Source organism: Haemaphysalis longicornis, unplaced genomic scaffold (assembly GCF_048455015.1).
Source record: "Haemaphysalis longicornis isolate Haplotype H1 unplaced genomic scaffold, Haemaphysalis longicornis Haplotype H1 scaffold_12, whole genome shotgun sequence".
NCBI lineage: Eukaryota > Metazoa > Arthropoda > Arachnida > Ixodida > Ixodidae > Haemaphysalis > Haemaphysalis longicornis.
This window is the reverse complement of record NW_027526225.1, coordinates 33947390-33974021: the sequence shown is the minus strand read 5'-3', so window position 1 is coordinate 33974021 and position 26632 is coordinate 33947390. Positions and strand designations below refer to the sequence as shown.

At 48.0% G+C, this 26632-nt stretch overlaps 1 protein-coding gene across 1 annotated transcript in view; it reads left to right on the top strand.

The window, feature by feature from the left end:
• LOC144161548 (receptor-type tyrosine-protein phosphatase epsilon-like) overlaps positions 1–26632 on the top strand; it is a 106492-nt gene that overhangs the window by 12619 nt on the left and 67241 nt on the right. The window contains exons 2-6 of the mRNA XM_077692202.1: positions 1147–1305; positions 9538–9690; positions 17958–18091; positions 26307–26490; positions 26559–26629. Of these exons, the coding sequence (XP_077548328.1) occupies positions 1239–1305; positions 9538–9690; positions 17958–18091; positions 26307–26490; positions 26559–26629 (609 nt within the window). The 5' untranslated portion in view covers positions 1147–1238. The remainder of the gene's footprint in view (positions 1–1146; positions 1306–9537; positions 9691–17957; positions 18092–26306; positions 26491–26558; positions 26630–26632) is intronic.

Sequence of the window (26632 nt, the reverse complement as noted above, 5' to 3'; positions counted from 1 at the left end):
ATTAACTGTTATAATAGCCTAAATAGGGATAATAGGCCCGACAAACTTCTGGAAACCAAAAGATAAGAAAAGGAGAAAAAACAGAGGGAATGGCGAACCGTGTAACGTCCTTCATTTACAGGAAAAGGCAGGTTTGGTGGAAACAACACCTTTACTTGTTACAAAAGCGTAGATGGGAGTAATTGGTCGGACTGAATCCACAAAAAACAAAAATTCGTCAGCAAAGAACGAACACCACACAAGAGATATTAGAATGCTGCATATTAGTAGAGAATTCCCGTAATATCTGCAGGTTTTACTTTGTCTTGAAGCCACCCGAAACCCTCCCTCCCTCTCTATCCCCCTTCCTTCCATATAAGAGTACTCCTCTTCCACACTGTATCTACTGTTGGCTTAAAAACACCCCTGTTGGTGAATGAGGGAAATTCGAGTAGGATACGTCGTTCTCCCTCTTGAGCAGTGGAAACCTGTTTCCTTTCTCCTGAGGGACACTGAAATGGAAACGTGAATGGTGACATTTTAAATACCAGAAGGTAGGATATTCCCTGTTTTCAATCCGCTGCACCTCTTGCATCCCGGACGAATACAAAGACGCAGCCGAACGCCTATGTGCACACGGACACACAGCTGGAAAACTTTTACATACTCTCGAGGCGTCCTTTCTTCGTATGAACATACCCACTAATAATATTTTATGCTTCTTTGGGTTTCGGTGGAAACGAAGGATAAGTTTAATGTTTTTTTCAGTGGCCGCTTCATTATCAGCCACGTTGTTCTGCTGAAAAACACAGAGCACAGGCGTCCTTAACGCTGGGTAACCACGGACAAGGTGGATGACACAGTCCGTACTGTAACATAGAGAGCAAAAGAAATGGCAGCATTTTACAGTCAAAACCGGGTGTAATGTAGAACCAGAGTTCTTCAAGATGCGAATCTGATATAGAACCAACCGCGCCAGCTTTCATAAACTTGTCCGCAACTTGGGCTGCAGTATGTATCGCAGAGCCCATGACTGATACGATGCGAGGGAGCTCTTTCAGAAGACATCGCTCCGAATGAATAGCAGAAGTAGCTTAGAAGCACCATTGGTGAACCCTGGGATGACCCTGGTCGATGTTATAACTCTACTTTGTTTCTTTATTTCAGCCTGCGGAGACGACTATTTCGGCAGAGAATGCCAACATCGGTGTTCAGACACCAACCAGGACAAAAACGTGAAGTCTTGCCGTGGAATTCTGATGTGCCTCCCTGACCCCTACGGCTGCTCCTGCGGCACGGGATTTCACGGACCATTCTGCAACGAGAGTGAGTCCTTTCACATTCCTTCAGAAATGGGGGAGGGGAAAACAACTGATCAATTCAATGAAAATGTCCCAAACAAAGTCCTTCAGTGTATACAAACTAAGAACATGGCCAACAAACAAAGTCCCTCAGTGTATGCAAACGAAGAACATGCCCAAAGGCGAAGCTTGCCATTAAGGATGCAAGACTCTGGTACGAATTAGGTGGTACATGTTTATTAGACAAATTTCAAGAGCGGGAAAAAACCGTACAAAATTGCATACGGAGCGACCGTTTCCGCCTCTGTGCGCCTGGTCTTGCTCCCCCTTTGTTAGTGGTGTGGTAAATTACCTTCTTGTATCTTGTACAAGATACCAGATGTATGGTTAATGATTACGTTGTTTGCTCGTAAAAAGTGCACAAACGAATGAAAGCCTACAAAAGGATCAGGCGTGTTAAATCGCCAAATCAAAAGCTCTCGTATTAAGCCAAATAGTATTTTCTACTGTTGTAACAAAGCGTAATATATACAGAGTGTCCCAGCTGTCAAGCACCAAGATTTCAAAAAGGGTGAATGGCGCTACTCGAAGAAATCCCTGCGCATAATGTTTACAGTACAGTGGAGTAGCGGCCGGTAATTTTTCTGTAAATCAGATTTAACTAAATACTGTAAGCAATTATCTGACCCGAGAAGTACTGCCTTAATCATTAAGGTGTCAATAATGCACTTGTACGTACCCGCAAGAGGCATTTACCTGCGGTATTTTCAGCGGACAACTAATTGATAGTCAGCTATTTTGACTTATCAATAAACCCCGCGAAATATGAAAAATACCACCTGGCAGCGCCGCATACCATTTTCAGCAGCGAACCAATTTCGTCGTCATTTATTTTCACTGATAAAGAAACTCCGCGGAATATGAACATTATGACGTGGCAGCGCCACCACACCCCCAAAAAAACAACAAAAGAAAACCGTATCCCGAAGCCCTGTATGTGCTTTTTTCTTTTCCTCTTGTCACGTGAATACCCCGCCGCACCCCACCAAGAGTGCCCTGTTCGCTACCAAAAATCGCAAACAGTGCTGGTCACCCCGAAAGTTGTTCTTGCTAACCGAAGAGTACGTCTAAGGCTCTTCGTCTTAAGCGGATGTTGTTACCCTCTGGCTATGGAACGCCAAACAAATGTTTCCACTTTGTTCAACGCAAGCGAGAATTCGTCTTACCGAGTTCCTCACAACGGGAGTTCATATTATATTTTATAATTAAATTGTTTGGCAGGGCTTGTAAGATGTAGCAACGAGGTCTGGCCGTTTCTGGGTCCAAATGATATCTAGGGTCCGCGCGCAGATCTCGCGCAGAAGCACTGTCGATGGAGCTGCCGCTGTGTGTCTACGTGCGACAAGTACCCCACTAGGGGATTGATTCCACTCGGAAGGCCCGCCTGCACTTCAGCTGGACACGTACCCGCTCGGCGGGTCTGGTGCTTTTACAGTCACTCACTATCTTTGTTACACTCACCTCGGGGACAGAAGAAGCCATCCTTGGCGACTCAAGGCGATGGGACAATGGGTGGTCGTAACAGGGCTTGAGACGCTGAACGTGAACCATCTCGCAGCCACGACAGCGACGATAGGTATTAGGAGTGACGTCCTCGACTGTGTAATTTACGGGGGACGTTTCTTTGACGACTCGGTAGGGACCCTCGTATTTAGTATGAAGTTTTCTTGAAAGCCCTGTGGCAGTGGATGGTATTCATAGCCACACAAGAGAGCGAGCAGGGTAAGTCGGAGTTCCACTAGAGTCGTCGTGGCGAGACTGCTGATGTCCTTGGTCCGCTGCCATGAAGGAGCTGGCAGTTGGTGGAACTCTTCGGCTTGCTCGGCAATTTCGGAGACTGGAACACATTCCGAGATGTGGGTGCGGTAAGGCAGGATGGTGTCAAGTCGGCAGGAAGGTTCACGACCGTATAGCATAAATAATGGTGAGGATCCTGCGGTTGTCGGCGTGGCCGTAATTTACGCGTACGTGACGAACAAAACGAAAAACAAAGTCTCAGTTCAAATGGTCACGTGAAACATATACCCAAAGCTTGTCGCCCGGGGTACGGTTGAAAAGTTCAGTGATCCCTCTGATTTGCGGGTGGTCGGACGTAGTCTTCCTGTGGACAACGCGGCATTCAGTGAGCAGCGCTTCCACAACTTCTGACCAGAATACTCGTCCCCGATCGCTGGGCAGCTCCCTGGGCGCTCCGTGCCGCACGATAAAACGTTGAAGAAGGAAGGATGCGACATCGCGTGCAGTCATAGTGGACAGTCCAGCTGTTTCCGCATATTTTGCCCCATGATCAACTGCCACACTAATCCAACGGTAGTGGACCGTTAAGGTGTATTCCAACACGGTCAAAAGGTCGCGCTGGGCACGATATTCGCTTGAATGCGCCCGTGGGATGTTGGGAAGGAGAATTACGACACTGACACTCTGTGCATGAGCGGATGTATACTTGATCAAAATGTGTACATCCCACGCCAGTAGTAGCCCAAACGGAGCCGCTGACACATTTGGAGCAGTCCAGCGTGGGCGCACTGACTGTGCGTAAGCGTGGTAGTAAAATCAAAAGTCGGAACGCAAATAGCCAGGAATGACGAGTACCAACTTCCTGTCTTCAGATGAGTAATTCCGGTGGTAGAGCAGGACGTCGCGTATTGCGCAGTGCGAAGCCTGGCGACGGATTGCCCGAGATGCTGGAACTGTTGATGGACTTGACAGGTACTGCAAGACGGTGGCAATCCTCGAATCTTTACGCTGTTTCAATGCCATATCATGTACGGCTAGAGAGGCCACGGCGCGTCTGTTTTGAACAGACAACCAGTGTCCGACACGACGGGTGACGGAGACAGAGCATCGGCGTCACTGTGGTTGCGTCTGGACCGATATACGACTCGAATACCGTAATATTGAAGTCGAAAAGCCCAACGTCCGAGTCTTCCGGAAGGCATTTGCAGTGAGGACAGCAAGCATAGAGCGCGGTGACCTGTGATGACGTTTAATGGACAACCGCAGAGATAAGCATAAAATTTGTTGATAGCCCAAATGATGGCCAAATATTCCTTCTCTGTTACGAATACGTTCGCTCCGCCTATATGTCAGAGCGCGACTGTTGTATGCAACAACGCATTCATGGAAGCCTGCTTCCCACTGAGTAAGAACGGCGCCTATACCGGCACCACTGGCGTCAGTGTGCACTTCGGTAGGTGCAAGTGGATCAAAATGGCGCAGTATTGGTGGCGGGGTCAGCAGGCTTCGCATAGCCACCAATGCCTTTTTACAAGAAAGAGACCAGCCGGTAATGGCCGTGTTTCCGAGGAGGAGCTGCGCCAGAGAGACGATAATGATGGAAAAGTTTGGGACGATTCGGCCAAAATAGGAACCGAGGCCAATAAAGTTTTGCAGGTCTTTCAGAGTGGTCGGTTTTGGAAACTGCACCTGCACGAATCTTTTCTGGGACCGGAAGAATGGCGTATTTGGAATCCAAGTGGCCAAAGATTGTTACGTTCTGAGCAGCAAAGCGACACTTCTTCAAGTTTACTTTCCCGCCAGCTGAAGTAAGACACGTCAACGCTTTTGCAAGGCGCTCCAGGTGCGGGTTGAAATCTGGCGAAAACACGACAACGCCATTGAGATAACACAGACATGTTTTCCCCTTTTCCCATTGAGGCCACGTAGAACATTGTCCATCATTCCTTCGAAGGTTGCTGGCGCATTACAAAGCCCGGAAGGCATCACATTGGATTCGTAAAGCTCATCGGGTGTAATGAGCGTTGTTTTTGAATTATCGGCATCGACCATGGGCACTTGCCACTAGTCAGAGCGCAAGCCCAGTGAGGAGAAGAACTCGGTCCCCTGTGAGCAGTCTAAAGCATCATCGATACGAGGTAGCTGGTAGGTGTTCTTACGCGTGATCTTGTTCATGGGACGGTAATTTCCGAAGAACAGGACCGACCCGTCTTTATTCATTACGAGTGCCACGGTAGAGGCGCACGGGCTAGTAGAGGGCCGAATTACGTTGCGCGTAAGCATATCTGCTACTTGCTCGTCGATCACGTGGCGCTCCTTGGGGGACACGCGATATGGCAGCTGCCGTAGTGGGGCGTGGGTGCTGGTATCGATTTCGTGGTAGACGGTCGACGTGCCTCCCAAGGTGACCTACTGGGAACCGAACGATTCGCGAAAACGCTGTAGAATATCGATGAGCTGGTCGCGTTTGGCTGAGGTGAGGTAATTGTTTATAGTTGGTTGGAAACAGCGCGTTAAAACGGGATCACGAAAAAAAGAACCGGACAGGACGAGCGCTCGTCCTGTCCGGCGCTCGTCCTGTAAGGTTCTTTTCTTCGTGATGACGTTTTAACGCGCTGTTTTAAACCAATCATGTCGCTTTACCAACTCGCCCAACTCTCCATCCTACTGCTTTGCTAATAGACTGTAGGAACACTTGTCAACGCGTAAATGTGGGCTAGTTGGTTCGAACTGTGAAACATGGTTAAGTAGCGCGGTAAAGACGCGACAAACGTAGACACCACACAGGGCTAGCGCTAGTTTTTTTACACTTACTTCTCTGAGACTAAGGCAATCGACGCCGTATGCAATACAGCTTTCTTTGTTTTCTGTGTGAACTCTTTCGGCCTCTTTTCTTACAATCGTGAGCATTCCCTCAGGCTTCTCTACCGGTTCAGTACAAAACATGGCCCACAGCTTAGAATTCCTTCTACAGACGGAGGCAAGTCTACTTGTCCAATACAAGTTACCTTTCCAGGACGTGCGGCGACTTTTTGTGTTGCCCTTTCTTCATGGCACAGAGAGCCGGCAAACCCATTGTCCAGAGAAACTCTGTCACCCTGTCTGCGTCACAGGAGAACTGGCGGTACAGTCCATCGGCGTCTCGTGAACCAACCGACGCACAGTCGGTTGTTTCACGAGACGCTCGGTTCACACATTCGGTTGGTTCACGAAAGATAAAAAATGTGGGAGACACAAAGAAAGCGGAGAAAAATGCCCGCCATTCGGGAGGATCCCACACGGGGAACCACCGGTTGGGAGGATCCCACCCAGCGGGCAATTTTTTTCTACTTTCTTTGTCTTTCCGCATTCTTTATCTGTTTGTTTCTGTTGCCTACCACATTCTCCCCTTTGCTTTCCGAGATTTTCTTGACTGCCAAGCCTTATTGCTGTTATATTTGAACGAGCCCCTCCTTTCCTGTGTTGTGATTTGCTATATATATATATATATATATATATATATATATATATATATATTCTGACGAAGGCCGGTCCTCCGGCCGAAACGTTAAAAACCATTCCTTTTTCGATATATATCCCCTTTTTTTTCATAAATTTGACCTGTGTCTAAAAAACTGTTTCTTGCAACTCTCTCTCTCTCTCTCTGTATATATATATATATATATATATATATATATATATATATATATATATATGTGTGTGTGTGTGTGTGTGTGTGTGTGTGTGTGTGTGTGTGTGTGTGTGTGTACATAAGAATTTAACGACCTGAAAGGAAGTCAGAAGGGAAGTGTTACCATTCCGCCGTGGTTGACACTAAGATGAAGAAGTGATAGCTAAGGAACTTAAAAGGAATTACGTAGAGCGTTGTTATTGGAAGGGCTGCTTTTGACGGCCTGCAGCCTCATCGAGAAAGGGGACGGCAAGCAGTTTGGCATGAATCCAAAGCTACGCGAGGCTGTCCATGCCGACCATGCTAAGGCTCACCAGAGATGAATCATAAATTTCCTTCCCAGCTCCGTATGTGCCGCTAGGTTATGTCACTGCCACGCGTGACAAAAAACCGTCGGCTTCCTGGTTACCGATTGCGGCCTCCGTTTGTATCTTCTTGCACGGCTTCCCCGAAGCAAGCGGAGAAATTGTCGGTGTTATAATCAAACCCGAAGCCACCGCTGCAGATTTAGTCTCTCTTGTTTGCACCTGCATTGATGTGCGTGTATCAAATTCTATCCCACTGCTCTGGGTGATAGCTACCGCTGTTGTGAATAATTTGCTCTGGAGTGCCTCTTTTTCCCACCCTTGCAAAGGTCAAACGACTGTCGACTATCAAAATCAATTTATTTGCCCCAAAACCTCTTATTTTACTTGCCAAATATCATAATAAATATTTGGCTGAATTCACTGCTTAGATTTGTGAAATTTCTCATGACTGTAGCACCACCAACCGGCTAGCTGAAGTTTCTACTTCTTTCTTTATCTCCCATTTCCCCCTGCCAGTTTCGTCTTGTTTGTATTGGTTCTAGCTTTTGGGTTGTTTTCGTCCTCCGTATTTTGTCAAGTTTATTTTTGCCTTGCTACAATCATTGAGCTTTTGCACATACTTTCTGTGTTATTCTTCTTAACTTCTAACGCGTAGCGTTGAGGGCCCCGTCTCGCTGCAAAGCCAGCGTCGTCGACGGAGTTTACCGCGTGCGAAAACTGCCCTATCGCCGCCTTGCAGTGCAATCAAAAACCAGTCGGCAACCCTTAACTAACCAAGTAAATAAAAAAAACCTAATTTGGGTTCATGTGGTACTTGCAGCCGGTTCTCCGGGGCAGTAGCCGAGTGCGTCAATACTCCATTTACTCAACAAAGGGGAACAAGAGAGCCCGGTTCGCGCAGCGTGAGAAGTGAACGTGAAAGCACGTGGGCATAAAAGGGGCACGATAGCCACAGAGGGCTCGGTGTGAAGTGTGGCCTGCCTTTCCGTCGATGTAATTCGGCCAGAAAAAAAGCAACGACCGAGTTGAAAAACACACGAAGAGGATGTTGGAGCAAAGACTTTTAGGCTTAAGCCTTCATCTTCGCTTTCAAAGCGCTCACAATGCACTAATGAAGAAAGAAAGACGACACGCCGATTTATTTCCTCGCCCCTGTGTGTTGAGCGCTTTCGGCCCCAACATGACTAGTCACCAACTATCCCAACTGCCCCTTATGCTTTCGCCTATAAAGAACGTCAGCGGAATAAAGTACCGGGGATTTTTCCTCGATTTGTCTCCCCTTTGAATGGCATACGTTGGTCGACGTCGTAGATCTCACGGTAGGTGCCTTCAGTCGTCAGCGCGTGGTACAGAAGCGAACGCCGAGGCGTTTGTTTTCTCTCCAAACGTGGTCCCCCAATGGCGCTCGTAAATTCCTATCCCCCGAACCGCAGGGCGCTGCCCCAAAAGATGGAGCACAAACAACAGCGGAAGTTTGTCGCCGCCCGGGAATTTTCAACGGTGGAGCTTCTTCGGGCTCGGTCCGGTGGCGTTCGCAAAAATTTACCCAGCAAAAATACCAAGCACACGTGCGCGTGCGCCGGTTAAAGAGCGCCCGGCTTCGGCAAGCTCGACCTTCGAGAACACTCTGCCAATGTTCGTGGCGCAATCTCTCCCGTGCTATTCTCTTCGCCAGTTATTATGCATTCGATGTGCGTTTGCGCCTGAACGGGCAAGCACAGAACAGCTCCCGCTACAGACGACGAGCTCGCGAAGAGGGTTGCCGCGAGTTCTAGCACGCGCCAAAGAGGTCCCCTTTGGGGCAGATGTGAAAGGCTGCTTACAAAACGATCCGGGCCTGCAAGTCATGGAGTGTTTTGAGTGGCAAGTTCGGAAATCCATGTGCGGGGCAACAGCCGGGTCTCTGAGGAAGGGAGAGGGGCCACCAGCTATGCTGTTTCTTTAGCTAAAAAATTAATCGGCGCTAAAACAGGGATGAAGAAACACCTAACACACAACACGGTGCCGACTTCGGCCCCGTGCTTTGTGTTACGTGTTTCTTCGTCGCTATTTCAGCGCCGATTAGTTTTTTAGCAGTATGTACCAACTCGCCCACATCAAGCTTTTGTTTCTTTAGCCATGCCCCGTTAGTGCATGCGGCGTGCATGCATCTGTGCATGCGAACAGGGCCATATAACCCTATCGCTTTGCACAATTAGAGGCAAAGTTTAAGCTTCCTTTAATATGTTTTCGTCGCTGCTTTTATTGCTCGCTTTATCCGTTAATTCTTTTGGTTACTTATTTTAGTTTTACTACATTGTGCTGGTGCAAGATTCATGCATATGTTACAACCTAGACGACCAACCGAGGGACACCAAAACACGATAGACTGTGTTCATCTATGTCTAGTATTTGAAGTTGTGTACTCTGCTCATGTCAATATTTCATAAGAGGAATACATTGTCCTCCCTTTTCTTCTCTCTTTCTTCCCATGACCTCACAGCTTGTCCGCCGCATTCCTACGGAGCAGACTGCACACAAAGTAGATTTTGCTTCTGCAAGACAAAGCAGTTCTGCGACATCTACACTGGCACCTGTCGCCAAGACAACGGGACGTGTCTCCAAGGCTGGAAGAATGGCCCTTACTGCGACACAAGTAAGTTGCAATAATTATTCACCGATTAAATAATCCATCACCAGAAAATGATCTGGAAAACCTGTTGTAGTGGTTGGCCGACACCTCCTATGACTTCCCAGGGCATTTTTTAGCCCTCACTCCCCAGCAACTGTAGCACACCTGTGGACAGGTACGGTGAGAACAGCGATACTACCGCAGAGGGTGCTAAGAATCTCTGGGCCCGGACAGGACGCCCTTGGAACTTGACCCTGGCAACGTTCAACGAATGCACTTTGTCTAGTGAGGGAAGCCTAGGTGTACTACCAGAGGCACTCTCTGACGTTATGTGGGATGTCATCCGGTTAAGCAAAGTTAAAAGAACAGTTGAGTGTTTCATCGAGCTGACTAGCCGACATATTTTGTGCCACACAGGAAAACAAAATAAAGAACACGGGGTGCGATTCTTAATCCACAGAGAAATCGCAGGGAACGTGGAAGAATACTTCAGCATTAACAAGAGCCGCAGTCACTGAATTTAAGCTAAACAAGCGATGCGGGTAAAAGATAGTACAGGCCTATGCGCAACAACTAGCCACAATGATGAAGCCGTAGACATTTTCTACGAGGGCATAGAATCAGCTATCAAGAAGGGAACAACGCAGTTAGTAATTGTGACGCCAGACTTACACGCAAAAGTTGTTGAGAAGAAAATGCGAGAACCGTCCGTGGGAACTTTGAAATACACAACCGAAACAGTTGAGGAGATATACTGGTGAAATTTGCGAATAGGATTTCCCTGCGGCAGACGAACACATTTTTTCTACAAACGAAAGAATAGGAAATCGACAAGGGAAAGCACCGATGGTACAATAAAAAACGACATTGACTTCATTTTAAGGGACAATGCAGGTATTCTGAAGGACATAGAGGTACTAGTAAGCTTCGGAGCAGCGATCACAGGGTGGTTAGATGCAAGCTCAGGCTAAATAGCAAAAGAGAAACGAGGAAACGAGTGAAAAATAACAAACCCAGGACGGTTAGTCAGAGCCAGGATGGAGGAGTTTAAAAAAACTCTTCAAAAGAAATTTGTGCTTCTAAACGAGAACCAGGGATGGTATAGACGGGCTAAGCCACAACATAATAATCGTAATCACCGAATCTGCAGCAGCTGTGGTCGAACCAGCATGTAGGAAACACACTGGAAAACTAACGAACACAACTAAGAGACTAATTGCCAAAACGCAAGAACATTAAAGTGTGAACTACAGTGGTTCAAGTTGAGTTAGAAGAGCTAGTGAAATTGATTAGCAGAAGCAAAACAAACTATATTCGTGCATATAACATGGAAGTGGTAAAAAAGCGCTGTAAATCGGAGGAAGATTTAAAGCAACTAAGAGGAAGCTGTCATCGAAAAAAATGTACGCACTCAGAGACGAGCAGGGTAGCACCACGGACAACATGGACGAGAAAATAAAGTTAGCAGAACGATTCTACACCAGACTATATGCCAGCGATGTTAAACCAGGGTAACCTACTGAGAGTACAAGCTTAACTTGAGGTGTCCCACAAGTAACTAAAGAAGCAGTAGGAAAGGCTCTCAAAGGTAGAAAAAGAAGGAAAGCTAAAGATGAGGATGGCATAACCGTGGCTCTACGGTAAGAGGCAAGAGATGCTGTACTGGAAAAATTTCCTGCGCTATTTTCGGTATCCCTTAAAGGCTCAAACAGTGCCTAAAGCCTGAAACAACGGCAGCATTATTCTGATTCTATAAATATTGAGATACCAACAACCCTTACAAATTACAGATCCATCAGCCTAGTCTCAGTAGTTAACAAGCCGTTTACCATTGTTAAAGCAAGACGCATAAGTGACAGCCTGGATTCTCAGCAACCCAGAGAGCAGGCTGGGTTTAGAAAAGGGCACACAACCATGGATCGCATCCATGTTGTCAATCAAGCGATATAAAAATCCGCGGAATGCACTAAACCCCTTTACATGGCATGTATAGACTATAAGGAAGCGTTCCATTCAGTGCACACAGTAGCTGTGTCATAAGGATTGACAAACCAGAAAATAGAAAGACCTACAAAAGACTTTACATGACATATATAAAGGATGTAAGAGCAGGATAACAGTTCACAAGAAAACGGATAAATTCCCGATCCAAAAGGAAGTAGGACCGGGAGATACCACGTCTCCAGATCTATTGACAGCGTATCTGAACGGGGTATACAGAAAGGTTGACTATGAAAACACGCGATTAAGGATTCGAAAGACACCGCGGAACAGCACTGGAAGCGTTAAAAGATGAAGGAATACACGAGACCTATAAAAGACTCCTAGACTACTTATATGAGGAATGTACGGGCGGGATAACACTTCTCAAGCAAAGCAAAAAGTTCCCTATCCAAAAGGGGGAGCGACCAAGAGATACCATTTCATCAAAATTGTTCACAGCATGTTTGGCGGGGGTATCGGAAGCTTGACCGGGAATGCGCAGGTTTACGTATAAACTGGGAATGCTTGAGTCATCTGTGGTTTGCAGGCGACATAGTCTTCCTTTGTGAATCGGCAGAACAGCAGCAAAAAATGATCGAAATGTACAGTCGCAAAGGTTCGAGGTAGTGTTAAAAATGTATGTGAATAAATCCCAAGTAATCATAAATAAGCATGCTGTAAGCGCCCTCTTCAGCATAGGTAGTGAAACACTAGAAAAAGTAGAAAAAATAAGTACCTCGGTCAGATCGTCTGTCTAATCCCAACCACTAGAAAAAAATCCGGCGCAGTATAGGAATGAGTTGGGGCGCAGTCGGCAAGCACTCACAAATAACCAACAGTAACCTAACGAAAGCGTTTTACTGGGGATGCATAGGAAGAGGAAGCTTGGTGCCTTACCAAACAACTGCAAAACAAACTCAGGTCTGATAAAGGGGCCATGGAGCAAATAATGATCGGAGCAACACTGGATCAGGGAGCACACTAGTTCAAATTAACAAGACGAAATGGACTTGGGATGTCGTTGTACTGAGACGAACTGACAGCGGGTGAACCACGAGGATCGCACTAGAAGACGGGGAAGGCGAGTAACTCGATTGAAGACGAAATACGGATATATAAAGGCCAATAATGGACTCGGGCAGCACAGTACGGGAGCGGGTGGGGGTGAGTGGGAGAAGCCTTCGTTCTGCAGTGGACCTAATTATGCTGTTGATGACGATTCTCAAGATGCCTACTTTACATTGCGAGCTAGAAAGCCTTCACCAAAACGTAGGCTCTGTTGCAGGATTCAGTTTTTTAAACTTGTTTTTTTTTTTTTTCTACACACCGTGCAGTGCCGATGCACGCAGTTTTTGGCCGAACCAAGCCTATCTCCGGGTTGAAATTATCTCGTGGGCAGCTCATTAACGCTGGCAGTAAGTGTGGTCATTATTGATTTTTGTGAACATGGCATGCTAATCTGTGATTTATAAAGTGCTCTGACAGATTTCTTCAAAACCGAACTTTTCTCGGCTGCTTATATTGGCAGATAACATCGCGGCAATCACCATGTACACCCACGATAAAGATGTGGAAATCAAAACACCGCTGGCCTTATAAATTTTCCGACAAAAGTTTTGGCACGTTACCATATTGTTTTGGTGTTTATCTGGTCGCAGCAAAGACCTGTCCGCACGAACCTAAGGATGTAATTAAATTTCTGCGACGTAAATAAAAACACCTATAAAAATCCTGTGGCATAAAACCAGAGCATTGAATACTTAGGTTAAACTGTCGGGCTGGTGCGCCTAATGCTGCGGAAATAATTGACTGCTTTGGAAGTACAGTTTGTCAGATATTAAGATTTATTAGACCTATTCTGGGCTTCAGAGAAGAAATCAGCCATCCACCTGCTCACTCATTACCTGGTGGCTACTAGCTAAGTCCCTATTCTTTAAATGGGCAATGAAAAAATAAGAAGAGCAGTAAAATACCTATAAGGAAGGGCGTGAGGCAAGGAGACACAATCTCTCTAATGGTATTCACGGCGTGTTTGCATGAGGTATTCAGAACATTGGATTGGGAACATATGGGCGCAAGGTTTAAAGGAGAGTACCTCATTAACCTCAGATTTGCTGAAGACGTTGCCTGCCTAAGTCACTCGGGGGACGAATCGCAAAACATGCTTACCGCACTGGATAAGCAGAGTAGAATTGTGGTGTTAAAAATTAACATGCAGAAAAATAAAGTAATGCTCAATAACCCCGGGGAGCAGAGCGTTTTGAGATAAGTGCTGAGCCAGTGGAAGTGGGAAGCGAATATATCTACTTAGACCAAGTAGTGACCGCGGATCCGAACCATGAGACAGAGATACTTAGAAGGATAAGAATGGGGTTGAGCGCAATCGGCAGGCATTCTGAGTTTAATGAATGGCAGCCTGCCATTGTCCCTAAAGGGGAAAGTGTATAACGGTTGCATCTTACCGGTACTCACCTACGGGGCAGAAACTTCAAGGCTCACTAAGAGGGTTCAACTTCAATTGAGAACGACTCAGCGGGCATTGAAACTGAAGGTGATAGGTGTAACATTAGGGACAAGAAGAGAGCGGTGTGGGTCAGGGAACAAACGCGTGTTAAGGACACATTATAAGAAATTAAGAAGAAATACGCGTTCTCCGGGCATATAATGCGAAAGCAAGATAACCGTTGGCCATCAAGGGTAACAGAGTGAATCCCTAGAGAAGGCAAGCGTGGCGAGGGGGCGGCCGAAAGTTTGGTGGGCAGATGAGATCAAGAAGTTTGTGGGTATAAATTGGTCGCAGTTAGCCCAGGACCACCAGGATAATTGGAGATTCATGGGAGGCCCTTGCCCTGCCGTGAGGGTAGACAGGATGATGATGATGATAAGGATGATGAGGAAAGAAAATAAAAACTTGTTCAATTTATAAAAAGTGGCTTTTGCTAACTATATTAGCTTTATTTCAGCCGCTGCACGCGTTTTTACCTGAACATTATGAAATATTATGAAAGCAAATTTTGAATCTCGCGCTGCGTTTGTGTCAGCAGTGACTAAGTAGTGGCACCACAAACGCAAAAGAGAGAACCAATAAGAACATAGTTATAGGTTTCTTAACTTCGCGTTAGAATTCAAGTGATAGGATGAAACGAATGTAGAGGCCGTAATGCATTCGTCCATGCATGTATCTTGGCGGCGGCTTAGGAAGACGGCCGCCGATCCCACTAACAACAATCTGTGACGTCTCCGAGAAATTTCCAGAAAGGGGCTAGAGATTTTCCCCATCGTCACATTTTTTCTTTGATGCCTACTTCTTGGAATTTATCGACAAAATTTTGTTAGATATTGAGCCAAACAGCGTTTATGTTGAAAGAATGCTGCTTGTATTTTGTCTTCATGGTGCATTTAATTCCGCTGTCATGGGGAAGTGGTGAGAGTGGACTAGCTTGGCCAGAGCTAATTCAGTTCGCCTTCACCAAAGTAAAGCGCATACGCTGAATCTCTGTTCTAGTGCAGATCCTACAGTATCAGTAGAAGTGACCTGTCTTGGTGACAACCACATTGTTTATTTTGGTTGGAAAACACGGTCGCCTGCCAATCTAGATTTTTCCTGTGTTTGTACGCAGCCTCGCCTCAGCGAGTGAATAAGAAACATTTCTACATGTGAAGCCATTACAATTCACATGGTTCTTCCCAGTTGCTTTTCTGTGCATCTCAAAATCACGAAACTTATGTTTGTTTATAAGATTGAGGAAGTGTGCGCTAGCTCTTACGGATATAGCGAAGGTAGCCACGGCAACGGATGATTATGATCATTCGGTTTAACGCGGCGAAGCTACAACTTGGCTGTGCGGCTCGCCGTAGTGGAGGGTTCCAAATTATTTCTGAGCACCTGAGAATCTTTAACGTGCTCCGAGATCTCTAACCAAAGTTAAAGCCGTTCCACTCGATGTGAAAGCTGTTGGAAGTGCAGAGCAGTGATTTCGCCATAATGGGTTTTAGCGCTGTTATCCGCTCACTGCTACCACCCGTCACACTATTTGCTGCCCTGCCTCACTTCTCTTTTGATGAATATGCAATTAATATTTCCCGCCTTTGCCGTGCTCGCGCACCGCCCGCCTGAACTGTCGCTAGCGGGACTTCTGTTCATTATGTGCTTGCTTCAATTTTGTATGCAGGAGCTGTTTTGTGTGATTTCAGAACGTAAAATGTGCGGCTAAAAGTCTTTTTGCGGAATTCGGTACCCGCAATTTTTCTTGCGTGGTCGCTTTTTTCCCTTGCTATCGTAAAACCCAACGCAACGAGCGTTCCTAACTAAATGAACGCGGGAGCTGGCCGGTACTCAGGGATATTTTGCCTCAACTGTAACTGCAGTTTTCCTTGCCCTAAACAACGGTAAGATGCAGGACAGGCGCCAGCGGTTCACGAGTTTCGAACGGTTGTGACTATCTAAACAGCGTGGTTTTCGAAGTCTCGGCGTGACTTCATGACGACGGGACAGCAGGCTCTACTTGGGTACGTTATCTCGCTGCGCCGCGTGATTCCGGCAGTCGCATAGATCGTTAGCGAGCTACGACGACAAGGCAAGCCCATAAAGTTATCTGATATTAAAACGCGACTTATTGCTTTTCGCCTCTATCTGAAAAGGAGACACCGCGTACGGGATCCAATCCGCTTCCCTGTTCTCAACAGCGCAACACTTCAGCTACTGAGCCACTATGATGTGCACAGCATTATCCCCCAAGACAGACTAGCATAGGAATACTAAGCATGACTATACAACGCCGGTCCACTCTTTTTAAAGGCGCGTATATATAAGTTCTTTTTTCTCAAAGAATAAAGCCTACCTTGATTTTCAGCACTCAACGCGCGAAAGTATATGGCTGCCTTATATTGAAGCAGGGACGCGGAACTTCACGTCGCCGAATCACGAAAAAGCCTAATTACTCCAACCACTTGATCATAGAGCAGTGGCTATTATAAACGTTAGATTCCTGTTGCACTGAATGGCCAAATACATTTATTAAAGAAGCCTGCCACCTGTAACGTTCGAGGCCAGGTAAATTGAACCGGACCTTGTGTTTCCCAGTGGTGTTAAGAGGCAGCCAAAAGCGTTGCTTTCAACGCAGTCCTGTTCTGACCATATAATTTTTGAATGCTTTAAACGCTTCGCGAGTGATTAAATCATGACGTCGTTTGCAAAACAATAATTTGAAGCTTTCTTCTCACTATGCATCCTAGAAGTTTTAGCCCCCCGGATATGAGTACCAGCCGCTTTATGTAACTCTGTCGGAATCTCTGGCACACCCTTCAGTACAACCGCAAGTGATATTACGATAGCCGCTGATGACGATCGTGCGACTTCATCAGTTCATAGGCTTCATCACTTTCATAACAGCGGAGATGATGTAGGTGGTGCTTTTTGTCCGTCAGCTGAAGGTCGTGCCTCACGCAGGGGTAGGAGCAGGTTCCCAGGCCCACCGGCGGCCTCGGTCGTTGGGTCTGGGAACCTCCTCGGCGGTGATTCTGAGACCGTCCGATAGAGCTCGCAGTTGTCTCGCAGGTGCGGGTTCCTCTCCTTTCCGCTAAGAGAGGAAGCGGGAGGGGAGCCTTCGGCAGCTTACGATTAAAGGACCCATGAAGACAAAATACAAGTTAGGTTTATTTGAAAGACTGCGTAGTCCCGATAACAATGATACCAATATCATCGCAATCTTCGAACAAATAACAGAAATATTAAAAAAACGTGTGGAGCAGTCACGACCCCCTATCCAATTTTCCGCAACTTTTCTATGACGTCACGGAACCTTGTTTGTGCGATTGGTGGCCGCCTATCTCACCTGTCGCGACGACACATGACTGGTCGTCTGTAATGGGGCCTCTACTTCCATTTGATCGCATCACTTGAATGCTAACGTGCAGTTAACGCACTAAAAATTATGTTTTATTGTTAGCCCATATGACGTCATTCTTACTCATAACACGTCACTGTGGCACAAAATTTGAAAGTTTTTAAATACTTCTTGCTTGTTTTCGTTAAAAAACATCTTTTGTGGCTGTAATGGAGCTGAGTTAGATTTTGAATCCTAGGTATTTGAAATTAAACGAAGTTGTATTTTCTCTTCATGGCTCCTTTAACTGTTAATACCTTTGCGCGAACCATTATATTTGCGCGGCTACGGCGCTGCCATTCTCTGGAGAGCGCCTGTGCATGTTCGAAACGACGCAAAAAAAACACAGCTTCTCTGTTTCAGCAGATTTCTGTCTAATGCTGGGTTTATTTTTGTGTGATCACTCTTTTATTAAAATTTCAGGCTATCCCCTCCTAAAGGACAAACCTTTGGTGAGCGGAATAAGCGAAAAAACAGCGATTATTCGGTTTTCTGCTTGGACCAAGAATCGAGACGACGGCGAAGGACAGCCTAAAGAATACCGCATCGAGTTCAAGGTACGCCAACACCTCTTTTGAGGCAACACATGGTGACATAAAATTCAAGACTCCATTCGCTGTTTCGTTACACATGGCTGCTTTTGAGCGGGCGCAACCTGTCGCGCCACTCATTCTAAAGCTTTTACGGAAACCCTCTCGTGGATGGGTTTAGCCGCATAGGTGACAGCCTGGATTTCCAACCCAGACAGCAGGCTGCGTTTAGACAAGGGGACTCAACCACGGACCACATCCATGTTGTCAATCAGGTGATAGAAAAATCCGCAAAATACATTACACCATTTACATTTCAGTTATATGTTATCTGAAAGCGTTTGGCTCGATACACACCAAAGCAGTCCTAAAATAACTAAAAGACCAGGCAATAGAAGGAACCAACATAAGGCTACAAAAAGACATACATATGGAATGCATGGGCACGACAACCCTCCACAAGCAAAGCGATAAATTCCCGATATGAAAGGAGGTAAGGCAAGGAGATACCATCTCGCCAGAACTATTCCCAGCATGTCTGGATGGGGTACTTAGAAATATTGACTAGGAAAACATAGGATTACGGATAAACGGGGAACACCTGAGCCATTTGAGGTTTGCGAATGGCATAGTCTTGCTGTGTGAGACTGCAGAACACATGCAAAGAATGCTTGAGCAACTACTATCAGAAAACGCGGCCATAGGGCTAAAATATACATGAAAAATCTAAAGTATAGAGGAATATGCATGCCAAAAACCTCCCTTTCAGCTTAGGAAACAAAACGCTAGAAGGAGAAACAGAATATAACTACCTCGGACAGATGATTAGTACTGACCCCAACAATGAGAGAGAAATCCGGCGCAGAAGAGGTATGGGCTGGAGTGCATTCGGCACGCACTCCAAAATAATAAAAATTTACCTACATCTGTCTCTCAAAAGAAAAACACACAACCTGTGCATACTGCCTGTTATGACGTACGGAGCTGAAACTTGGCGCCTAGCTAAACAATTAGAATGCAAACTTATGTCGACTCAACCGGCCATGAAACGAATAATGTTAGGAGTAACACTCAGGGACAGGAAACGAGTTACCTAACTAGAATAGAAGATATAGCTCAAATAAAAAAGAGAAATAGACTGGGGCGATGTAGTGAGACGAACTGACAACCGGAAAGTAATTAGGGTTAAAGAGTGGATACCAAGAGAGGGTCTAGAAGAGGGGGAAGACCAGTAATTCGATGGAGGGATGAACTAAAGAAATTGGTGCAAACTGTGGACTCGAGTAGCGCAATACAGGGGCGGTTAAAGGTCAATGGGAGAGGCCTTCGTCCGGCAGTGTACCTGAACAGACTGATGCTCATGATGATGATGCTTGCCGATGATAATATTTTATGAGAGAAATTCAATGGTTTTAAAGCAAAGCTTTAGGTGCAACTAGAACTGCAGTAAACCGTTGCACAAATGTTTTCAGGGACCCTGGTGGAATGACATCATCTACCGAGATTGAATTTTCTTTAAAAAAGACCAAAGGCTATGTCATGGGCTGCGTGGGGAGATTTCTTGTCGATTTCTGGGATACTGGGAGAAAACTCCTAAATCAAGGTGCTCGAATATTTTCATGCGTTTTACGAAGCGTGTGGAACATTTCTGCGCTGCCCTCAATGAAACAAATGTCGCAATAAACTGAGATTTGCAGATAATTAGGGGCCAGGTTACAATTCATGGGCGGGATTTTAGAAAAATACTGATCAAAGGGCGTGAAATTGCTACGTGCCATGTTTCATGATAATAAAACTAACCACAACACCTAACTTTATACTGAGGCGATTAATGCATTGGTATGCATGGTGCTCGGTTAATGTTTCTTACGTAGGGTTCACTACGCTCTTTGAGGAAATTGGTACATGCCCATTCCCGCCCTGTTTGCAGAGGTTACACAAATAGCGTAGCCTGCAATTTCCTACGGATTTAGGGACGAAACACTAAGGCATGCAGTCTAAATTGTTATTCCCATTCAGTGTTGTACCACTGTCTTGCAAGAACTAAGTGGGGCAAGAAGTTGATTTCACAAGTCATGGGGGCCCCACCATCATTGATGTGCAAGAAAAGTTAAAACTCGTGGCTTGATCGTGACCTTCCAACAAAGATACTACTCTGATGAGTCCAAAGCATTATACGCATATTTTGCGTTGCGCGTAGGTTGTTTCCCAGGGGTTGTGGAAGAACTCATTGTGGCACAAATTTTAAGCTCGCCGAGATCCTGTCCATGTTACGTGTGTTGTACGGGTAAAGTTCAAGATGTGCGACGGATCTTTATTCTTTGAAAATTTGGTAGTGCGAGCGATGAATTGCGGGCATTTATTCGTTATTGAAATTTTTCATGGCGACCAGAAAGAACTAACTGTGACAATGTGTTTATACTTCGTGGGAAAGGTGGAAATGTCATCCCTGAAGCATAGGCAAAGTTTCAGCTTTGTGGGCAATGTTTGCATGTATTCTTCCCAATGCTTGCAGGGCCCTTGTAGTACCGGTGGTATTGGAGATGGATGCATTCTAACCACAGTCCCAGCAACAAAATTTCGTCTAGTTTTCTTTTACTATTAGTTTGCCACAACTAATTTTGGAAACAAGTTGGGGAATGTGGTTTAAAAGAAAGAAAATGGGTTAGATCGACCCCAGATGGTTCACTCCGAGATATAGTCCCAAAATTAAATAGTGGGAGCCCTTGTAGGAGGAAAGGGTGAGTACAGAGTGAGACCCGTCTCTGAAAGTTTTGTATCTTCGTGGGTCTTCGACCTGCGGAAGCCCGCTGTTGCGTTTGTCTGTCTATAACGTGTTTGAAAGAATAGAAAATGGTGGGTGTCCGCTGCTACGCAAATTTGCCAAATTTAGCTCTCTTTTCAGATTAAATCCGAGACCTACTGATAGTACACATTCCAAAGACCATTATGGCATAATGTTTTAGCTGATATATTAAATCAGAACCTATATGCATACCACACTTGTCTATGCCGAACTTCTTGAATGATACCTGTCGCGGATCGCGACGTAAGAAAGGAGCCAGACAGCCGGTCGCCCGTTCGATGCGCTGATCACGAACCAACTGCCCCGAGCACGAGGCGCAAGCTATGCCCGTACCCGCGTGCCCGTGCAGCCCTGCCTCTTTTATTCATTATCCACAACACACTCCCCCCGCCGCCAAGGTGCGCATGTGGCTTCCAAAGGGAGAACAAATGTACCCATGAACGATGGCTGAGAAAGGCAGTCAGAGGCGCACTGCGAAGTTCAGCAGAGGAGAAACGGAACGAGTCACAGGCAAGGAAAATTACTTGTAGAGACCATCGTGAACATGCCTGCACCCTGAGTCCGCCGAAACAAGTGAGGATGCGCCGGCAAACGGGAGGCAAGACGCAAACGCAGACCAAGGGGTTCATAACCTGCCGCCTAGTCATCCTTATCCCCATGCACCACGGGAACAGATCCGTCACTATCATCTTATTCAGCTTGCTGCGGCCGGATTCTTTTGATCCTGCCTACCAACATCCCTTCATCATCCTCATTGGGTGATCTTGGTGTGGCTGATGGCAACGGAGCAACGAGGTACTTCTGGTCATGGCTGGCAGCAAGATGATACCCGGTGTCTCTGTCGCCGTCCTTGTCGCCTCCCGGTTCGCTGCCGCCACCAGGATCATACGGGAATTCGTACGGCATCCGAAATGCCAGGGTGACCACGCAGTAGCCAATCGCGAGCGCGCTCACCAAACGTAGACCACACGAACGATGTCCGGGAACTCTGTGTCCCGTCTGGTCACCCGCTAGCCGTCCGTAGCCACCAGGCTCATAGGGAAATACCACGTACTTGCGGCCCAGTCTTCGTTCCGGAGATCGTGGCAGCGGATGGTGTGGCTTCCAGGAGCTTCCCAGGGGGCCGCCAAGTGCGGCAGTTGAAGCTGCCCGGTTACCGTTCACGAGCTCGCCGCAACAAGGGTCGCCTGACGTCTCGTGAGATCCAACTCGGAAGGCCGGTGCGCCGATTAGAGTCGGGGATACCAAGAAGCGCTGACGCCTGCTGAGATTCCAATGGAGAAGCCAGCGCCCGGAGCGATACGGCCACCGTCGTACAAGTGGGAACGGCGCCCGCTCGCGGCACTTAACAACCACATGCTCTCTCAGCAAGGCACTCCCCCGAGCGGCAGCGATGTCCGAAGCGTTAAGGAGCATCACGCTGGAGGGGTTCGCATCACCGTACATCGTGGTCATGGCGTCCTTGGAGAGGTCAGTTCCGTGGCCGTTCTGAACGACGACGCAGTCACCGCAGGGCGGGCGGCTGGGTACACCCACTTGTGCCTCAGTGGAATCTGTCGTGCTCTCCGCTGGCCTCACTGGCGGGTCAGACTCGTCGACAGCTGTAAGGACGTTCCGATGGTCAGAAACGCATGGCTCACACGCAGCGGGAATGTTCGCCACCTTTTCAGCCTCCGCGGCTATCCTGCTCTCACCGGAGGGCACCACGGTGTTGCCGTGCCGGATGACGGCGGAGTACTGGTTTGGTGCTCCGGTGTTCCAAGCAGCCAATGGCGAAGGATGGCCCGGTGCGTGCCACGAGGCGTCGAAGACGACTCGAAGTTTAGTCGTGACTGCATCTTGTTGGACCACTCCATGATGCGGCATGTAATATGTATTCGGCGTCCCGCGCGTTCCTTGAGCGGGTATTCGCTCCGCATGGCCCTCCTTAAAATAATCACGTATTGTCTTGTCATGCTGTGACAACAAGTCCGGTCGGCTGCGGAAACGCCTGAACTGCATGCGCAGTCGCTGCTCCGCAAGTGCATAGTTGTCATGGTGGGCCTCCAGTTCTGGCTCTTGAATCAAGAGTGGGACTTCGTAGCGCCCGTCCTGCTTGCGGATTTCCCGTTCAAACTGCTTCGTGGCCTCGGCGTCTAGTCCAGGCCCTTCTGCCGTTTCCTTGAGGCCAATGGCTTCTAAGCGCCACAGATCTGACTGGTCCATCTCCTCCTCGGGGTTGCTTCCCGATGGGTCCGCGTGAGTGATGACCTCGGACGGGAGTCTCCAAAGGTAACGAGCGACAAGTCCTCAACCCCCCGAACTGGGCAACGCAGTGTACGTGACAGGTCACTCCGAATAAACGTGCGCTGACTGCCGGAATCCAACAGTATGCGGACTATCAGCTTGTGGCTGGATCCAATCGCCCACGCCCTCCCGGTTTGCAGGTAGATACGCGCCGCGGTGCAGGCTCCGGACGATGCGGACGTGACGCTAGGAGTTGCCTGTCCGTCGTTCGGCGCGGTGACCTGACCACCTTCGGCCATTCGAATTCGTCCATTCGCAGCTGCCTGCGGCGGGTGTACTATGTCGCATAGAACTGTGAGATGCCCTTTGGAGCAACGGACGCAAACCAACGACCTCGACAGCCTGCAGCACCGGGCAAAGTGACCCTTCTTGCCGCAACGGAAGCAGCGTCCCCCGGTTCGTAACTTGCGGCGCTTTTCTTGAGGCGACATCGGTAGCGTGCACTCTGCTATACGGTGGTCTGCCGCACATAGAGGGCACTGCCGCTGTGATGGTTGTGACCGTGGTTCCGCCCTCGTCGGAGGCCGCGAAGCACCCGCTGGTAAGGCCGCGGCCGATGGAAGACCCCAATCGGAAGTTGGGGCCTCGCGCGTTTCGTGAGGGCGCCGCTCTGTAACCCTGGGAAGGTCGAAGTGCCCTTCCTCGCGGACTTCTACCTGGATGCGCAGGAAGTCCAGTATTTCGTCCACTTGCTTCGCCCTTTCCGACGAGCTGGCTCTCTCGCTCACTTGCCTCGCACTTCCGGACGAGCTGGCTGCTCCGTCCGACGAGGATGCCTCCTTAGCCCTCTGCCGGTACAGGATCCCGAGGTCGGGTGGCAGGGCCTTCATCAGTACACGATGGAAGAACACCGCGTACTCCGTCGCCGCCACTCCCAGACTCTTCAGCGCGTTTACACGGAAGGATATCTGGTCGTAGAGGTCTCGGAGTTTTCGGACCTCTGAAGAGCTCCGCACAGGGGCCAAGGCGAGCAAGCTGTCGATATGGTCCTCAACGAGCAGGTCGGTCCGGCCAAATCGGGCGTTGAGGGTGCCTATCGCCACATCGTAGTTGGCCTCCGCGAGTCGGATCCCTTCGATTGCTGCCTTCGCCTTGCCCGTCAAGTACGATGTTAGATACTTGAATTTCTCGATGCGAGCCAAGGCGGAATTGCTGTGAATGGTGGCATCGAAATGGTCCCAAAACGCTTGCCAGCTCCGTCGGTCGCCCGAAAATGTCGGGATGTGCAGCTTGGGCAGCGCGGCGAAGCGCGCGCTGGTGATAACGGGAGAGACCGCCGGCTGACGCAGGGTGGTGCTCGAGGCGTCGTCCGGGCGATCTCCCGTTCCCGAACCCCCAGCGACGGCATGTGGGGTATCAGCGGGCCTTGTGGCAAACTCGACACGCGCCCGAATGTCCACCACCTTAGCGTCGTAATCCCACGAGGCAACCAGATCCGCCTCGAAGTCCTCCTCGCTGAGGCCCTCCTGAATCTTCTGGTCGAGAGCCTTCATCTCCTCATACCTCATGTTGACGAGGTTCAGAGGTCCTTGAAAAGCAACGGCAGGCGTGGCCGGATCCAGAAGCTTTGAAATGGTGGCAATCCCCTTGGTTAATGCGGCCCGAACCGCCCCACGGTGGCGGCGGACCTTGTCCATAGCAGGAGACTCGCCCAAACCAGGCGACCCGGTGTCCTCGGCACGAGCAGCGGCGGCGGACAGCATTCGATGACGACGCCGGCGGAATGGCGCAGCCCCCCGGGAATCCCAGGCCTTGCGTCCTCGCTGTCTGCGCCGCGTCAAGTCAGGTCTGCTCGTGGGTCGGCTCCCGGGTTTCGCGGCACCAGAATGTCGCGGATCGCGACGTAAGAAAGGAGCCAGACAGCCGGTCGCCCGTTCGATGCGCTGATCATGAACCAACTGCCCCGAGCACGAGGCGCGAGCTATGCCCGTACCCGCGTGCCCGTGCAGCCCTGCCTCTTTTATTCATTATCCACAACAATACCCTTTGTAGCGTACATACCATACTACTATTATCAGAGCACGTGCGGGGTCGTCACTAAACATACGCACCTGAAGTCTATGCTGAACGCTGCTCTAATACTAGGCAATTTATCGTTTTTGGTTTCGCAGCTTTTAACATTATGTATCTTTCGTAACTGTCCTCGCATCGACTAAAATAATGGCGACAGTGGTTATCGCGTTTCGAAAGCTCCAGTTTTGATAACAACTTTGATGCCTTACAACATCAAAGCTTCCTATATGACAAAGTATGTGAAGAGGACAACATGTGCGAGCAGATGACTGTACCTGTTGCGCTGCTAGATTCCTTTGGCTAATAGCACGGCGGTTTCTGTGCAAGTTTTCATTTTAGTGACCTCATACTAAACCCCTGCCTAGCGATACCTGTGTGCTGTGTTGCTGGTTGAGTCGCTTCAAGGCCCATTTATAATAAGCGCACAGCCGAAGTGCAGCAACTACAGCTTGAGAAACGTAGTGAAAATCAACAACCTTTTTGGACATTTTCTGTGGTAGAGACAGACGACAGTGACATTGATTATTTGGTCGTGTGTGTAATGGATAGGACGCATGCTATACCCACCCTGACAGCTACCGTGGTGAACATTTTCTGCTGGGTAGTATTCATCAAGGCGTCGTGTAAGCGCTCGGCAAAAATTTTCTACGCTCGCCAAAAAAATAAACTATGCACCTGATACGCACGTTAATTTACGTGGCGCTCTCCACTGACCAGAGGGCGCTTACCCATTCGCATGAATGTCATACAATTATTTTCATTCCCATCGTAAAAATACATTTTCGCTGTGGGTCATTTTCAGTCGCATTGAAAATCACAAGGCCTGCGGATAACAGACATTTGATTATCAATGCGGCAAGAAAAGTTTCGGCCCCACGATTGGCAGGGTTCGTTGTAAATATGGGACCTTCATGACAAAGAGAGCTTTCGAACGTTACCAGGTTCGAAACTATTCCAACTACTTTATTCAACGGGCTGGCTAAAGACATAGAAAGGGTCACAACTGCCTGACTACCGAAAGCTTTGAAACTGCTGAAGGGTGAATGCCTTGAAATTTGTTTATGTATACTCGACAATTGCACTGGCCTATTTTTATTGCCTGCAAGGTGGCTAAAGGTCCTTCTTATATGTTCTCAGGTGGCTAACAAAACTTGGAGTACCCAGACCGTGACAGCGTTTCCCAAGAAAGACGTGTACGATCACACACTGATGGGACTGCGAAGTGGGACGGACTACCAGGTTCGCGTTTTGGTCATGGATGCAGATGGAAACTACAGAGAGCGCGATGCCGTTGTTGCCATGTTCCGAACCGCCTGCGGGTGTAAGTAGCTCTAGTGGATGGACAAGGTTCTTGAAGCTGACAAGTATTTATTGTGTTTGTTTTTTCAGCGCCAAAAATGGCACCCCAGAACGTCACAATTGACAACAGCACCACCTCTGAGATCGTGGTCAAGTGGAAAGTG